Genomic DNA, 18,366 nt, shown 5'->3' with positions numbered 1-18,366 from the left:
GTATCTGTTTCCGTGGGACGCCTCAGTCAGTGAGATCATGATAACAGTATAAGGAAACATGCAAACAGCTTCTGCTGCTCAGGCTCAACTCCATTTACACATTTCACTTGCATCCATTTGGTCCGACTTTCTGTTTTCCTCCCTGTCAGTAGACGCATTGTGAGACCATCATCCTAAATCGAAATGTTGTTTGTTTGGAAGACACCCAACTTTGAAACTGTCCACAGTGTGACATAGGACCACACATCTTTCATGCTCATCTTCTTTCACCTGTCAGAAGTCACATCATCTTCCTGAAGTTAGTTCGTGAACCAATTTTAGGCTCATCTTAGCATTTAAATATCAGATTATATCCTTTATTATCACAGAGAGCTTAAATCCGATATGACACTTCATGTGTGACCTCAAATCTTTTCAGGATAATTTCTTATGAACTTTTGTATCTCAGTTAATCTTTCTTACCTAAGAACTGATCATCGATACTGGAAGTAAGATCATGTCTCTTCAGCCCTATTATACACCTTACAGCCTGCTTATACCTACAAACTTCAAAGAATATTTAACTTACGTCGATTCTGAAATCTTCGAGGCGTTTAAACTTGCTCAGGCACTCCTGCAGCTTGGGTTCAATCTCCAAGTTCTTGGCTTTGGAGTATTTAAGGAAGGCCCAGAACTTCTCAAGTCCATACAGCTGCCCTGTGGTCAGAAAACAAATGTTGTTAAACGTGACTGTACAGAAGACAAGAGCTTGTTCATATAAAAATCTCTGCTGAGGTGCCTCTGAGAGTGTTTTAAGGTTTCCTCACCAGCTTCGTAGTCTTTCATGGTCTCCTCCTGGAAGTCCTTAAAGATGTCTGGTCTGAACTTCTTCTCTAGACCGTAGCTGTAGTACCTGAACAAGCACTCTAAACCGTACCTGCAACACATAAGCGTCGAGAGAGGAAACAAGAGAAATTAGATCACACCGAGCTTTGGAAATAACAAAAGCTAGATTCAGACAGCGGCACAGAGCCCGTTTCCACTGTGCTGCCAAAGCTTTACATCTGCTCTTCTCCTCATCACGTAAATCCAACTGTCCAATAGTAATGTCACTGCTACATACACAGGTTGCAGATCTTACCTATATCCTTCTTTTCCATCCTCGACTACCAGCTGTCTGAATTCCTCGTACATTTTCCTGTTGAAGTGGTCCCGCAGGAAAAATGACCAGAATCGGAAGAGCGTGTTCATCTCCTGCGACTGGCCGATTCCCAGCCGTTTCCGCTCTGTGATGGAGAAAAAGTGGTCAAATACATGAAGATAAAGGACACAGTTTCAATTAACTTGTAATAATTAATGCTAAACAGTCTCTGATCAGAACTTAAGGGATGTTTAAAAACGAGGAAATGCACCGTTTAGGCAACGCCGGCGGTACTTGTGGTAAACGTGTTGCGTGAAGCCGTTCTCCTTGAGCAGCTCGTGCGATGGGTGCTGGAACTTGGGGAGGGACTGGGGAGTGCAGCCGATGTTACCCAGGGCGGGGGTGCCCTCCGATGGGCTTGCATTAGAGCTGATAGAGAGAAAGGTGGAGGATTAGGTGGAGATCTACTAAAGTAAGTCCACCTTCAGTAAACCTTTAGTCTTGTGATCATTTTACTTAAAGGACAGTACACAATATGAATATCTTCTATGCTTTTCCTTTTATGTTCTGGTATTATCAAAGCTGACTGCAGAGCGTGTAACAGAGAGCAGAGGGTCTCACCTGACGGAGGCGGTACGGGATCGATGCTCTCTGGAGTCCATCACCCAACCGACGTGGAACTCCAGGGGCGGGTTGGAGCTGTGCCGGGTCTTCCTCTTCCTAGGCGTCTAAAAGGGCGCGGGGAAAAATCAACACGTTTAGTCGCTGAGCTTTTCATGCTGAACCCAACAGGTTTTGCCACTAAAACACAATTCCAACGTCTCACCTTGGCATCGACGGGCCGACTTTCCTTCACAACTGGGTAGAAGCGAGGCGTCATGGTCGGGTCCTTCCGGTGAGGCGTGCGAGGCGTGCGGGGCGTCCGGGCACTGCGGTAGTTGGGCGAGTCAGGCACGGTAGTTGGCAGCGAGCGAGCTATTGAGGAGGGCTCGGGGGCACCGAAGAGTTTGTTTGCCAAAGCGTCTGTGGGGACTGTGGACGAAGATAGATTTGTTGTAGAAAAGAACCGAAAAACTTCACACGCAAAGTCCCGACACACACTTAAACACTTTAAGAGACATCTAATGTCACAACATCTTTGATCTTATAGCTTCATTTATTTCACAGTGTGATGATAATGGACTACAGTAAAGCCACAGCTGTTACCACAGAACCAACATGGATTCAGAACTTCTTAATGTCTCTTTAATGCGAGTGATGTTGAACAAAAATGACTCAATGAAAATAGTGAGTGTTATTAAAGCCGTTTACAGCACATTTAAAGACTGCAGATTTTAACTGGAGACCAGTAACAGTTCCTACAGAGTACCACCAAGTTGCTGGAAATTGGGTCGTCTCTGTCTTGCAAGTCATAAAGCGAGACCGCATTTCTGTCATTTTAGACCGACCTCTGGACAAAACACTCAATGGTTTTCCACAGTAACGTGTGGAGCGCTGGTGCTTTAACAGAGCATGTTTAATGGCGAGTCGATCACAATAAAACTAATTTTAAAATTAGAGAAAGATCAGAAGAATATGACATTATTTAGAGCAGCATGCTGCCTCTCTTCTACCCAATCCTTTGTCATTCCATCAAAATTTTCCTCTCAGGAAATTGTTCCAAAGGGAGTTCAAAGATTCCTTCAGACCATTGTTCACATAGGACTATGTCGACATGTTGGCATATTTATTAGCACTGTTGAATGTATCTGCTGTAAAATAAAAATGCGATTTCTATGAATCACTGCTCTGTTTTTGCTGACGCCCATCCTCTTGATTCATTTCCAGTCTGTTTCGGTCTCGCGTCAAATCTTTCTTTACACAAGCAGCAATACAAAAATCCCCCCAACTACTATGAGATTTATTTTATATTTTTAAGCTCTTCTAGTTGTGTTGCCATTCTTCATCTGGGTTCTGCTAGGTTGCCTGGTTTTTAAAAATGGGTTCATCTTCTTAGACTTGACTCCCATCTAGGAATTTTTCCAAGATGGGGGTCCTACACGAGGGGGGGGGGGGGGGGGAAGAAAACAAAAAAGGTCTGGACAAGCCGAGAACTGCCCGACTGTTCTTTCAGTGAAACAGAGCCCAGTTTGCAGCTCTCTCTGTATCTCTTATGGGTGATTTAGACGTTCGTGGTGAACTTTTGTAGAGCCGTGGGTCGTAGCATCACCTCCAGCATTTATGACCGTCTCTTAGGGCTGTGCGATATGACCAAAATCTCATATCCCGATATAAGAATTTTATCGTCCGATAACGATATAAATCACAAAAATGTAACATTGTCTGTAAATTCTGTGAATCTCGGGCAGCTCTACTTGCGTGAAGTGTTTCCAGCTGCGTGTCATGTACCTGGAGTCGAGTGTTTTAACCGATGCATGAAACTACACATTTTTAGACATAAGCTGTAACGGCCGCTGTTCTCTTTGTGAGTATTTATCACACGGCGTGCTGCGGGGAAAAGCCTGTTCTAACGTTTGAGTCTAAGGTTTATTTTTTAGCACCTGGCGGCTCTTTTTTTGGTTCTCATCCGTAAATAATCTGCTCTTTCACGTGATTCAGTTTATTTTGAAAAGTCTCAACAGGATCCTGAGCTTTATTGTGAAAGGTTTATGTGGAACATAAACAAGCGGACACGCAATGATGTTACAGTCATTGTTGCTAACGACAACGCATAAAAACAGGCGCTTGTCCGTCCATAGTGTGGTTATATTAAATATAAGAGAAAGAGAGAACTTTAAGAAATTAATATAGCCACTACAGTGACCAGCAAAACGATGAAAAAATATTGCCGTAAAAAGTTTATTTTGCGACACCACGAAACGAGCGATAGCGTAAAATGAAACGATAGACGTTTTTATATCGTCATCCGATATATATCGTTATATCGAACAGCCCTACCGTCTCTGGTACATTTTGTGTTAATGATCTTGTGGTCACGAGTGTGGGAGTGTGTGGTCATGTGGTGCCAGCCACTTGACTCTTTGTTGTGGACAATTTGTTTTGGGGGGGTTTTCACCCCAAAAAGGCATTTATTATTATTTCCACTTCTTTGTACACCCCTTCGTGTTCATTTCAATAGTTTTGGCAATCTCCATCTGGGAATTTACTAACATTTGTGAGTCCTTATATTGATGCTATGATTGTACTAAGACAATGATTATTATTTTCAATGATAAATTCAAAAACTGCATTGAAAAGGTAGCCAGAAACGCAAAGGAGAATTCAACAGCAGTGAACAGGCCTGTCATGGTGTTTTCCTTCTAGAGAGGTCTCTAGAGTTTGTGACATGTATACAGCATAGATTTCCCTCAGAATCCTCAGATTTGGGTGTGATAATTATTTAAAAACACAAAAGCGTTGTATATTTGGCTGTGTTTTTGAGTCCTTACTCTGCTGGGGTCGTGGGGGGCCTGGTGGGACTTCCTGGTTGGGGTCGACAGGCGGCTCAGGGGTCAAGCAGTCAAACTGTTCACGGCTGATCAGGTGGACCTTCTTGAAGTTCTCCACCTCTTGCTGTAAAAATGAGAAAAATCACGTTAATGCACGAGGCGTGACAAAATGTCTCTTTCTGGGAACCGTGATACGAAAACGTCACAAATTAATTAAAATATAAAAGTTTAAAGCCAACTTCAATCGTCCAGAAAAAAAGCACATAAAGTCATTTTCATATTATTTCCCTGTAAACTCCAAAACACCACAGGAAATGTCTCTTACATTCTGGACAAAACCGATTATTAACAGACCTTATCTTCAGCAGTCTGGAGAGCGAGATACAGCTGCAAAAAATAGCTGCTAGAAACACTCTCTTCGCCCTCATATCTGACATCTGACTGCTCTGACACGAGCGCAGCAGCCAGCAGGTTCACATCAACACAAGTACCCTGAAGTTTCTGCACATGAATACATCCGTAAAGCATGTTTTCTTGTTCCTTCTACAACAAAGCTAGTTTAAAAACGCCACCAAAACCAAACAGCGACGAATCATCCTCCCTGCCAAGATCATCAAGCGCGACTCACACTGGCTCTATCCCTCCGAGCATCCTCAGATCTCTGACCTTCCATCTTTAGCTCCCCTGCAGCCCATCAGCTCGAGCCCTCAGGCCGAGGCCTTGCGTGTGGGGTTTATTTATAAACAGCAACACTCTGTTCCACACGACACAGGATTTGTGCCGGCGAGTACGTGAAGGTCGCCACAAAGAGTTCAACAATGCAACAATGGGCGGCCACAACAACAAAAAACACAAAAACAACAAAAAACTCTGTTGGGTGTTTTGTTTCCATATCCAGAAACAGCTGAAGGATCTACTCATCACCAGGCTTCAGGTGGAAACGTGTCTGACATGGCAGCGACACAACCTGGACGCTGTCCGACTTCTACATCAGGACGTCGTCGTCTCATAACCCACCAGATTAAGTGCAGAATCAAGCAGAACATCCTCACCTTGATGGTGGCGTATTCGGGCTCGTACGTATCGTCCCACAGGTCCTGCTCGTAGTAGAAGAGCCCGTCGTTGATCACCTTGGCCAGCTCGCTGGTCAACTTGGCGCGCGATGTGTGGTGGCCCGTGCGGTCGCCTCCCGGGTGCTTCCTCAGGTAGGGCGGCGTCTGCGTCACGATCAGGATCTTGTTGACGTCGTGGTCGTCGATCTCACCGTCCGTTTCCTCGTCGGACCAGTCGGTGAAGGTGTTGCGGCGTCCGTCCATCTGCTCCATCTCCTCGTCGAACATGAAGTCGAGCTCCTCGGGTTCGTCCTGCTCGGCTCCGTCCTGAGTGACAAAACAAAGCACAAAAATATTCAAACGTTAGCTGATTATGTAAGTTAACTGAAAAACTGATAAAGATTAAAAAAGGTGCAGATTTAAAAATCACAGAGTTGCAGAAAGATGAAGCTACAGTCTCAATCTCAACAAGACTCTAAATAAAATAGCACAAACACATTATATAACACACATTTCCTTCCTCACCTTATTTCCTGAGGTAGCAGCGGAGGGTGAGGAGCCGGGCTGGGGCACCGGGGAGCGAATCGACTCATCCTTTTCCTTCTGCTGCTGATGGTGTAATGAGGAGGACTTCATCAGTCAACCGATCAAACAAGGGGAAATAAAGGAAGGAGGTGGTGGAGGAGGGTACGGAAAGCGAGGTTTGATTAAAGAATGATGTGAAAAGACTAAAACAAAAGGAAAGTGATGCAATGGGGTCATGCAAAAATATATGCTGCAGTTAAAAGAATAAAATAAACTGCAGTGCCTGCTGCTGTGAAGCAAAAGTGATATGATAGTCATTATATTAGAGGTTCATTTTGTCTAACAACCACACATGATCACTTCCTTCTTAAAACGTTTTTAATTCAACATCTCGTTTGTGTTTTGCTCTGAATTTCACCTTTTCTGAGCTGACCTTGGGTCTGGCCGGGGAAGGTCTGGGTCTCTTCTTAACCTCGATCCAGGACTCTGAGTCTAGGTCAGGGAGACTAGCTGAGAGGCCCTTGGGCATGGTCTTGAGGTTGGAGACATCTGGTTCAGCCTTGGTCTGTTGTTGCATTGGTGTGGAGGCCCTGGGCAGACCTGCAGCAGAGAGAAGATTACAGTCAACATTAACTTTGATCACCAGGCAAGGATTACTTATCTTAAAATTCTCACTTTCTTCATGTAAATGAGGGAAATGCTCATTTCACGTGATGCAGAATTGAGGGTCAGTTAAATGCTAAACATTACAAAATGTGCAGCTTCAGGTCAGAGTGCTCACCTCTGGGCTCCTCAGTCATTTGTCTTGGAACAAACTCGGGGCAGTTGATGAGCTGGGAGAAGTCCGTATGCGTGTGCGGCATGTTTGGCATGTTCAGGCCCGGCAGCGGCCACTTCTCCGGGTCCACCTTCCGACGGATCTTCATGTCGATAATTTCCACTTCCTTACTGTCCTTTAACGCCTGACGGGACAGATGAGGGACCGGTTAGCCCAGGTGATTAGTAGAAATTTGCGACCATTCATGTATTGACAAGAAACGGGAAAACTACCCAGACTGACTCTGTCCAAAGGTGAAAATATCCCAGTAGCAAATCTAAAGGTCACTAATTAGAGCTGCATCATTTTTTTAATGTATTTATTCATTTTTTGAAGTTGTACAAAAACCCAAAAATGACCTGCCAAATATTTGTTGTTTGGTACCCTCGAGCTACTTCTGGACAGAAAATTGTTTCACATAATGAACTACAGAAGCTTCTAGAAAACACAGTCCCCAAAGGTTTTTTTCCTTTAGTGCATTTTAACTTGAACGCTGCTTCACATTATTTTTTATGCAATTTAATTGCTTGTTTTTCTGTCCTACAGCCGCTTTCAGACCAGTTCTGACTGCGTTTAACATGAATTTTTAAATGTCTTCACTGACTGACATCATTCAACCAGTCAAAGAAACGCGCTTACATCCAGAATGATGTTGACGTCGGTAGTGAGGGCCTGAACTCTGTGAAAACTGGCGATGAGTCCGATGGGCAGGAAACCCTCCTGATCCATCTTCCTCCGCAAGAAAAAGTCTCTCTCCAGGTTGTCTAGGCTGAAGTAGTACTCACTGGAAGGGAAAAAAAACACAGGGAGAAAAGTGGTCAGCAGATGCTGGTATTTCATGCCTAGTCTTTGACATCAGAGGGAAGTAAAGTGAGAAAAGAAAAAAAAAAATCACAGGGAAAGACTGAATGAAAACTTATTTTTGTTACGACTGGTTATGTAACATTGTCTAGATGTCAACAGTCATCACATATCTTCCAAACTAAAAACAGAGGATTTAACAAGGTTTCAGAGCCTGAGTAAGTTGGCCAAAAATGTATTGTTTCGACACACACAGCATCTCCAGCAGCAGGTGCTTTACTGGACTATGTCAGGTATAATCTGAACAGCTTCAGTAATGTTGAAAAGAGATACTTTATTCTTATAAGTGAAGTAAACTTAACCACTTATCGACAACAAGACTGTTAAGCATGCAGACCGGGGGCCAAATGTGGCTTTCCGAAAGAGTCCAAAATCAACTAAATGTGTGACTTTCCAAAGAGTGAAAATGACTCCAATTTCATCAGTGAAATGCACTGCTAGTCCTGCTGTAGGGATAACAGTCTTACAACACAGGAGTGTAAACGTATGAAAACTTTGAAGGATTTCTAGACATCAGTTGAGATCTGAACCTCGTAAGATCAAACTGGGCCCTAAGGTGCTGATCAACTTCAATCAGTTTAACAGCTCTGGTTTAAAGCAGTTGACTGTAATGGGAACAAAGATGTGATGAAACCAGTTTCTTTTTGATCCATCATAGTTTGATTCATTGTGTGTGTCCGTGTCACACAGATAATTTGCCTAAAACAAAATCCAGAATATGACACGATGAGGTGGAACAATAGCCGTTTAAATCTGGTGCCAGACAAATGAGGTCACACTACTCAGAATCTGGAGAGTGAGATGCAACTGCAAAGTGCTGAAAGATGAACGCAAATGATCAAAGCTGATGTTGCAGAACCAGAAATACTGGGGGGGGGGGGGGGGGGGGGGGGTTCTCCATGTTTCCTTATCAAGCAAATCACAGTGCAACTCGGCCACCAACCAGATTCAAGTGTAGAGGCTCAAGCTGCTAGTGTCAAGCACCGATGATGTTTAGCTCCATCTCCAGCGCCACACCACAAATGTCTAATAACAGTTTGTACCAGTAGAACCCATTTAACTGACATTATTTGCAGCAATTCCCCAAATTAAGCAGCTCTAATCTTAGGAGGAAGAAAAGCCAAGCCATGACGTCAAGATGTGACATCATGCAACCTTAAGGTCTGCCATCTTTGCAAAAGCCAATCACTTCATCTCATTATGCTTCAATGCTGAGATCAGAGTTGTGAAAAGTTCTCTCCACCGTCATTTAGTCAGAGAAGAGACATGAAGAGCTCATCACTTCTGCAGCACATCTGCACATAATGTCTGAACGCAACCCAATAAATACGAGTTTACCCCCCCCGACATCGACCTATTCCTGTGACAGAAAAGCTAAACTCACATTTGCCGCTTGATGTAGTCCTTCAGCAGATCCTGATCGACAGAGTAAAGGTCATTGCTGCTCATGTTGTCGTAATAGTAGGTCACAGAGTTGCTGAACTTCTGTCCGTAGGGTCCGTCTTTTACGTCGTAGGACTTGTAGCTGTAGTGATAGTCGTAGTGGCCTTGAAGGGAGAGGAGCAGTCGGTTAGACAGAAAGCGTGCAGCACGGCGTGCATACATTACTCGTGTGAAAGACTGTGCACGGGAACAGCAGATGCTCTCTGCGTTGTGAACCTTCTCAGCTATCAGTGCTCACATCGTTTTTACCCTTTACTATTCATTTCTTGCAAAACCAGCCAATCAAAAGATTAAAATTCTTCCACTTGCTATTAGTAGGCAGCAAAATTGATTGGGAGGTGCATCTTTGTTCTCAGATCGATGCTATCTGATGGCTCTCACATTGAAGACATGAGAGAAGACTCTTATACTGACACTCACCCCCAAAGCATTAATTCTTATTCAAGTACTGTTAATTTTGTTGTGTTTCACCATTTCTATTAAAAATCCCCTAAGAATAGTTTTTAAATGTTCCATTTATTGCATCTCTTTCGTACCATATTGTCACTTACGCTGCTAGTTATAGTTAGGAGTGAGAATTATCGAAGGTTACACAAGAATGAAAACAGCAGACTGACAATCAGTAAGTAGGAGCAGATTAATGAGAATAAGTCTCAAGTTTAACTGCTGTTTAACTCAAAAGCTATTCAAGGCACAGCCAAGAAAAAAAAAATGTGTTAAGATGTAAATTATAAAGAACGCAGAAGTGAAGGAGCAGTGAGCCTCTTAAAATACAATTACACTGTGTGTATGTGTATTGGCATATGTAGGAGGGCACCCACTTGAGGGCTGAGTAAATACACAAAGACAAAGTTCATGTGCTGAGCATTAACTGAAAGTCTCTTCAGCGCTGCTCAAAGTCAACAACCTCAAAAAAAGTTGGAAAAAAGGGAGAAAAGTGGAAATAAAATTGCTTCACTCACATTTCTGGGCACCGTTATAAAGTTTATGAGTAGCCGGTGCTTCTGGGAAGGAGGGTTTAGGATAAAAGGAGGAAAATGAGTACATGAAGAGAGAGGTGGGGGGGTTGGAATAAGGAAAAATGTATGTATGAAGAGAGTGAAAACAACAGGGAAGTGGGAGGGAGACTCTGGCCAAAACCAACAAGCCTTCAGGGAAACCAGTTTCTCCTGCTGGAGCCAAGGCCAGTCCTCATTCCAACACTCTCTGGTTGTTATTGCACTTTTTTGTTTTTACTCTAGCCTTGGTGGGGGCCAGATCAGGGTCATCAAACACTCGGATTCAGAGCCGTGGCAGCCAAAGCAACCAAAACTAGATAAGACACTGTCTACCTGTACCAACTTAATTCATCCAATTCACCAGCTTAAATCCTTGAAACATTGATAAAGAGAAAGTTGCTGTACTCCATGATTGCAGATGAACAGAAGACTGGACTGGAAGTAAAACCCTCAAACTATACTATTAAGACAAATTCACTTAAGTTCATGGGGAGTCTTTCCACAAAAGCTGTGTGGGTAATGGGTTTGTCAAAGCACTCAAAACACTGACATCACCAACCAAACGGTACAAAATTAAAAACTGCGATGTCTCCTGTGAAAGTAATTTTGAAAGGATTTAGCCCAGGCAGCTTTACTTTCAGTGCTGAGATCAGAGTTGTGAAAGTTCTCTCCACAGATGTTTAGTCAGAGAAGAGACATGAAGAGCTCATCACTTCTGCAGCACATCTCTTATAGTGATACCAAGCGCTCTGCCATATCACAGCGTCTGCAATAATAGCTGTAAATTCTTAAGTGATATAAAAATGTTATATAGCGATACCCCACGTTTACGTCCCCTGGTGTGCACAATGGCACGTCCAAGACCGAGGAACACTCGTGTGCCTCCAATGATGATTCAGTATCTAAAAAGAGGCCTACTTCAACAATCTCCACACACAATACTCTGCATAAATATGCATGAAAACAGTTCCTGCCAACAGTGAAAAATAAACCTGTTTCGCCACTTGGGGCTAAAAAATACACAGAGTACAGCCAGTGCAGCTCAAATGTAAACACATTCAAACAAGCGTTGCTAGCTGCGGTCCATATGACAGGAAGAACAAATGGTGGATGGAAGTTTCTGCTGCTGCTGGTTAAAAAGCTCCAACCAGGATATGCCATCCAAGGAAGAAACGCTTTATTATGTGACAATACTGTGCAGCTCGTTTTCTCCAGCATTAAGAAATCATGTTATACTTTTTCTTAGAATTTCCAGAGAAAACACTACAAGGCTACTTTTGTGCTGAGATGTGACTTCTGCTGTGTCACTGCTATTGCACTATTATCTGGCTACCACCTTGCTTCAGTGCATTCAGACCTCAAATTAGGAAACGTGTGTAAGTATCCTGCATGATGCTGATTTGTCAGTGCAGTCTGGTCAGCCTTTTAACTTAAAAGGAAAAAAAAAAAAAAAACTTACTGTGGTTAAAAAAAAACAAAACAAAAGCGATGTTCATATTATATTACTTATAAACATTTTGAGGACACCTGCCTAGCGGTGAAAAAAAAGTGTTCTTTTGATATTTTTGAGTCGTCTAAAACGAGTAAGATGTACCTCTCCCGGCACCTCTGCCTCGTCCCCGACCTCTTCCTCTTCCACGTCCTCGACCTCTGAATCCTCCGCGGAATGGCGCCCCCTCACTCTTCACGCTGGAAACCTCATCGTGGTCGTCACGCCACTCGCGCTCATACTTTTGGCTATGCCAATCTGCAGGGAAGCCAACCATATTCCTGTCAGCAAACACTAAACCAGACTGGATAAGTAGGTCTGAACAAATATCCAATGAGGCTAACTAATTCTTTCTTACTAGTTTTCTAAATTGTGATAAAACACATTTGAATACGATACAGCGTCTTCCTAACAGCGAGTAGATTTCATTTCCTGAACACAAGTGGAGTAATACGTGAAGTGCACAGCTGAATAGTGAAGCTATCAAAGCAGAAGTATAAAATTAGCAGTCGAGCATGCACACGCACACACACACACGCGCACACACACACACACACACCTCTCCACATCCTGCTGCTGAGTCATGTGCACTTTCTTAACCAGCTAAATGTAATAATAAGCTCTGTATTATCAACATCTAAAGACACGGCATCAAAGCCACTTCCAGTAGTCGCATATTCAGATGTGCTATCATGTGCAAGCACCAGAGATGACCGCCATGTGGAGCCAACTTCCTACTACCTCTCACCCAAAATAAACCTGTTACCACGTGAAGACGTCACAGACTAACCTCTGAGGTCGTTCCTGGCGTTGGGAGGCAGGCGCGGGTTTTCATTCTGTCTGCTGTTGTTCCTAGAGGCCGAGCGCTCCCTGGGCCCCTCTGACTTCACCTCGATCATCAGAGGAACCCACTTCTGCTTGTTTCCTGTTTTCAAATGACATGTAGAGGAAACACCGTTAAAAGGAAGAACAAATCCACGGACTGTTTCAGATGATGTTATTTTATTTAGTCATTCTTACATCTACCAAATGAATATCTTAATCACCACCATGCTTTTTGTGTTTAGAAACAGTATATCTGTAAGCTAGATGATTGGCTGATTCTAATAGCCTTTAGATATGTGCATGTGATAAACATACAACTTTTATTCTGAAAAACTGATAATCGCTTCCAGGACTTTCATAGATGTAAATGTATCCTGCAGTACCCTGGCTGTCCAGCAGGGTGCCTCACAGAGCTGCCATCTGAAAGGACTGCTGGTTGTCAGGGTGCTGTGTGGACATGTGGTTAAGTTTGTGATAGACAGCATGTGCAATAAAGAAGGGAAGTGACTGTCCCTGCAAATGTAAGAGATGTGGTCATCAACCCTCTTGTTCTTAAAATACTTGGTTGCTTGTACTTGACAGCAGTTCTTTGTTTACTTATGCATCTCGCTTAAAAGGTAGCTTGTAAATTTACTTATATTCCACATTTTGTGGCAATTGCAGCCTTCCGTGCAAGCCCAGACCCGTCATTTCCCTTCTCCCTCCCTCCTGCTTGTGGTATCTGAAAACCTTACCCATGTGTCCACGTCACACCGTGACAATCAGCTGTCCTTTTAAACTGCAGCTCTGCAAGGCAACCTGCTGGACAACTAGAGCCAATTAAACTCTACTTAAAACAGAGCCTGTTTTACTCAGAGTCCTGGTGATTTACCTGTGGCTGAAAGCCAAAACCTTTTTGATGGGCACAAAAAACATGATTCATTTGCTTCAATACTGTGATCAGAGTTGTTCAAGTTCTCTTCATTTTAACATTTTAGTCAGAGAAGAGACATGAAACTCATCACCTCCACAGCACATATACAAAAACCGACAAATGCATCTCCAGGAACAAGAAGTTTTACTATTATAAACCCAACTGCTTTAAAATTGATACGAGTACATAAAAATGTGCACTGTATGCACTGATCTTAAATACTGCAATTCAGTGTATAAATAACTTCATTGTTTAAGTCTCTTCATCAATACAACAACTGGCCTGAATTGTTAGGAAAAGAAAACGAACGGGCAGGTCGGTGCTAAAATTCGTGCCAGACCATTTGTATGCCGGTATGTTTTTTGAGGGGTGATGAAAACATGAGAGCCAGGAAACGCCCCCCTCCTCCACACACACAGAGCAAATTCAGCCATGCACACTGAGGGCCAGCTATGCTGTGAAGGTCAGAAAGCACTCGCTGGCTGCCTGGCTGGCACGGTTTAAACCTTTAACTGCTGCCAAAACTGCTAAACTATAACCAGCCACCACAAACTTCTCCTAAATGATCAGTTATGGGCACGAATTTAAAAGGCAACCTGTATTTGACTTCGAGTGATACAACCTTGTACTGTAACTGACTCTGCTTATTTAGATTTGCTCCCACACTACTAACGTGGTTATTACAATTAAAACACGCTTTGTTTAAGCAGCCATGAAAGACCCAACTTATCTTGCACTCACTTTACCCTTTACACGTGGAGTGAACGCATCTGAAACACTGATAAACGTAGGCAAAAGTGGCCTTTTGTTCTCTGATATTACACGGGGAGTACGGCGTATTTGCAAAGGCACAAGTGGAGAGCACAAAATCATCTACCACATAATGTGTACCCCTGTACCGGTTACTGATCCTTTGACTGGCCATTTAAGAGCAAAAACAACAACAAAAAACAGCAGCACAATCCTAACATCTTAGTTCACAGTTCTGGAGTCATTACTGCCATTTTTAGAGCTGCTTAACTGAAATCCTTTCATTTGTATTTCATCAACCTTACCACCAACTTTAGCACCAGATACTAATGAAGCCAATTATTTAAAAGCGAGAACCCCAAAAGCTCAGAGTGGACTTTTTCCTTCAAACGTTTTAATGTCAAAACCAGATTCTTTAGCAAGCACTATAATTACAGACAAATGATTAAATCAGTTTGATCATTGGTCACCTTTTTTCTTCGGTCCGTTCTTCTGGGAGTCGTCGTCACCGTTCTTTTCCTCTCCCGAGTCGTCTGACTTGGCCTTCACGTTCTCCTTGCTCTCTTCATTGCTCTCCCTTTTCTCCTTTGACTCCTTTTTAACCATCGTCTTTTTGGTGCCCTAAGTAGACGGGAAACACATTCAAACCGCTATTTAGAGGAGGCGAAGAAAAGTCCATGAAAGGAGACTGAGACAATTTCATGTAAGACTTGAATTATATGGAACTTGCCACAATGAATTCTTAATACACTTGCTTAACAAATTACACTGGCAAAGATTCTGTATAATGTTAGACATTTTTACCATTTGATTTCAGTAAAATTAAAGCATTATTTAAAAACCCTTTAACAGTTGGCACTTTGACGGGACAGGTTAGCTTTCAGTAACCAAGGGCTCATTTTCACTGAACCAACATCACTTTTATAATCTTGACCTAGAGTTGAGCAACTCAGTATGTTTACATACGCACACACACAGCCAGCAGTCTTTTTTAGTATTTTAAATCAATTTTTTTTTTTAGTTTTTAAAAATAAAGTTTGCAATAAATCGAATGCAAACAGGAAAAAGAAGCTCCTAAACCAGCAGTCTAGTGTGTAAAATCAAGAGGCTTTGGATTAATAAATATGGTGGACTGATGCTTAATGAAGGCTAAAACTGCAAATACCCACCAGGTCATAAAGGTGATTGGGACAAAGGTAACTTTGCATGTGGTTTGGGGTTTACGTGACCTTTTTTTGGGACTGCAGCAGAGTAACACACTGCTCCTACTGCCCTACACCCCAGCATAACCTGGCACAGTAACGGACACTGGGTAGTTCACCATATATAAAGTGGCTCTGCTGGTTATCTTTGCTCCCAGAGCTGATATAGTAGTTTATTCAAATCGGCCACTCCTCTGTGTTATGACAGCTCAGCAATCAGCAACATGCATATCTGCAAACTATGGCACTCCTGAGGTCTTTGCACAAGAGTCACGTAAATTTGTGTGAAGTTGGGTAAATAAAAGCAAGTTCATTTCCATGAACACGCACAGCCATGCACACCCTTTATTAAGTTTAATATGATCATACAAACTCAATTCAAAGACCAGACCAACCCAAACAGACTTGGTATTTCTGAACAACAGTAAGAAACAAAGCAGTCTGTAAAAAAGTCAACATTAAAAAAGTGCAAAGTATGAAATTATACTACAAAATAAAAGCATTTTTAAATTAAATTACACCAAAAGCTGAAGGAACCCATTTCAAATCTTGCTACTGAAAGCATTTGTATTACACATAATTTTATTTGTTTGTAGCTTTAAGAGAGACAATTTGTAATCTGTCTTTTTAACTTTGTACCTCCAACAGAAAATTAAGAATCTTGCAAGGCTCGAACGTTCCACTTTGCTGAAAATAATTACTTCAGGTGAACATAAACCAGATTACTCATAATTCTTGATACGATTTCAGACAGTGACTGCACATCTGACCTTACACACCAGCTAAAGTAATTCCTTTCAAATATATAACTGTGTATTATGCAAAGCTGACACGTGCTGGGCCTAAACATTACATACTGTGAAGTTTATTTTTGAGACTTGCCCTACAATGATTCAGTCAGCTAATATATTATTAACCCTTTTAACCAATGTGAAATTCTTCCAAAGAAATCACTGAGCTATAAAGACAAAAAAAAGTTAAACCAACTCCAAACGAATGTTAACGTTTTATCTCAGATGGCATCCATCCCTATATTATACAATATAGAGAACACAAATAGCACAAAGCAAAGAAGTCTGGCTTTATTGGGTTATCTCTGTTATCCTCTTTTGCCAACTCTTTCTTTAGGCCAAGCTTAGAATGAACAAATCTTTTAAATCTAATTTGGAATAAAATGGGATAAATGAGAAGGAAAGAAAAAGAACAAAATCCTAACAGCACAACAGGTTTTCCAAATTCAGTAGTGCAGAGTTTTGTAGCAATACTGAGTCTGAAAATCACTTTCTGTTCTAGCACATGTAGTACTGTTTTATTCAACAGTCCAAATTCTTGTCTACATTCATCTACTATGCTGTGCCCTTGATGGCAATCTACGATGCTCATTTCTGCTTTTTGGCTCCACTGCAGCAATTTTTTTTTATTTAAGCGCCCATCTCCTTAACACCCTCTCCCTCTGACCCCACTTCCGATTGACTGCCCCTCACCAGGCTTCCGAAAAGAGAGCACAAAACTTGTAGGCTCCGCCTCCTCTGACATCGCTCATAATAGATTAGAAAACCCTTTGACATCAGCTGCTTAGAGCAGCCTGGAGCTTGAACATCTGACTCACAGATTACATTTACAAATATGCTGACCTCATTATGTGAGCTCCACCATCATATGTGACAGAAACAAAGGAACAACACAACAGGCCCCCCTCAAAAACTGCATAATGAATCAAAAACATGGCACCGGTGACCATTACATGACTCAGCAGATGATGATGATGATGCAAAATGACACTGACAGGGAAGAATCATAAAAAAATAAAAATAAGTCATTAACTTACTGCTCACTGAGTAATGACTGTTGTTAATGGGAAGAAAATACTGAGATTTCCTCTGAGTTTAAACGGACAGAAGTTGACAGTTTGTCTCATAACAAAGGCTCTCCTAAGGTTACCATGGGATACGGCCACTTAAAGGCACAAGGCTTACCCAGTGTCTTAAAAGAAATGTTCAAAAACTTCTTTCACATACAGAAAAATTACAAATAAAAGTCACAGCACAAATGTCTTTAGTCAATGGTGAGTTATCTGGATCTTTTTGTTTAACTCTAAAAAGGGTAAAGCGATACTTCTGTGAGTGTAATGCTAAGTTTTACATATTTCACTTGTTTTTGGTCTAAAAATCAGATACAGTTATTGAAAGTGAACAGGTAGGCAGGCAGCAGGGTTCATGGGTTGAACTTACAGTGAATTTCCATGAGTCTCTGACCTGCCTGACAGTCGGCGGGCAGGACACGGTCCGTGTCACTGCCTCGATCTGAACAGAGGGAGGGAAGAGCAGTTTAGAGAAGACAATGAGGTGGGACCATGATGCACAGACAGACAAACACACAGACCCACACGTACGGTATGTAAAGATGTTTAAAAAAAACAAAAAGCTCTAATGCTAAGCAGTTAAAATGGATCAAAGCTTTCTAGCACCCGACCAATTAATCAGTGTACTTCGCAGCCCTATAGTTAGAATCTGGTAGTTTTCGGATATAGTGCAGATCAGACCTACTGGGCTTTTATAGCCTGCGCTCCTCTGCTCCAACAACATCATGCTTTTTATTGGTGTTGTCAAAAACAATGAAAATGCCAAGTCAATGTTGCACAAGCTGTGGATAATAAGAAGCATCTGCTGCAACTATTAGTCGGCCGAGCTCCCTCTGGGCCTTCCACACTACAGCCAAGCTCATCTCAGTGGAGACAAAGCTAATGTGTGTCATAACATCAAGAGGTTTATTGCTGTGAAATCTGTGCGGCTTGGACGAGGAGTGAGGATACTTTCAGCGATGACAGAATGGTGTGAGATAAACCATTAAAGGATCAGGTGTGAGCGGTTCAGTGAGTTTTCTTAATCAATAACACTGCTGTCGGCATTTTCAGCCGCACAAAGCTAAGATCACAAGGATGCT

The 18,366-nt window shown here is 42.2% G+C and overlaps 1 protein-coding gene across 8 annotated transcripts in view; it reads right to left on the bottom strand.

Moving 5' to 3' along the window:
• larp1 (La ribonucleoprotein 1, translational regulator) overlaps positions 1 to 18,366 on the bottom strand; it is a 55,486-nt gene that overhangs the window by 3,496 nt on the left and 33,624 nt on the right. For 2 of the 8 annotated variants that reach the window (XM_082548630.1, XM_082548637.1), the window contains exons 4-20: positions 17,655 to 17,726; positions 14,692 to 14,842; positions 12,524 to 12,658; positions 11,839 to 11,991; positions 9,188 to 9,350; positions 7,582 to 7,726; positions 6,907 to 7,087; positions 6,544 to 6,725; positions 6,126 to 6,230; positions 5,601 to 5,927; positions 4,549 to 4,672; positions 1,947 to 2,152; positions 1,742 to 1,848; positions 1,392 to 1,549; positions 1,121 to 1,265; positions 807 to 916; positions 569 to 696 (exon numbers count right to left, since the gene is read on the bottom strand). In XM_082548630.1, the coding sequence (XP_082404756.1) occupies positions 569 to 696; positions 807 to 916; positions 1,121 to 1,265; positions 1,392 to 1,549; positions 1,742 to 1,848; positions 1,947 to 2,152; positions 4,549 to 4,672; positions 5,601 to 5,927; positions 6,126 to 6,230; positions 6,544 to 6,725; positions 6,907 to 7,087; positions 7,582 to 7,726; positions 9,188 to 9,350; positions 11,839 to 11,991; positions 12,524 to 12,658; positions 14,692 to 14,842; positions 17,655 to 17,726 (2,592 nt within the window). The remainder of the gene's footprint in view (positions 1 to 568; positions 697 to 806; positions 917 to 1,120; positions 1,266 to 1,391; positions 1,550 to 1,741; positions 1,849 to 1,946; positions 2,153 to 4,548; positions 4,673 to 5,600; positions 5,928 to 6,125; positions 6,231 to 6,543; positions 6,726 to 6,906; positions 7,088 to 7,581; positions 7,727 to 9,187; positions 9,351 to 11,838; positions 11,992 to 12,523; positions 12,659 to 14,691; positions 14,843 to 17,654; positions 17,727 to 18,366) is intronic. The other 6 variants (XM_082548632.1, XM_082548633.1, XM_082548631.1 and 3 more) reach the window with 6 other exon arrangements.

The sequence above is a fragment of the Aulonocara stuartgranti genome (assembly GCF_965226115.1).
Source record: "Aulonocara stuartgranti genome assembly, chromosome: 10".
Classification (NCBI taxonomy): Eukaryota; Metazoa; Chordata; class Actinopteri; order Cichliformes; family Cichlidae; genus Aulonocara; species Aulonocara stuartgranti.
The sequence above is the reverse complement of the archived record's forward strand: the minus strand, read 5'-3'. Positions and strand labels throughout refer to the sequence as shown.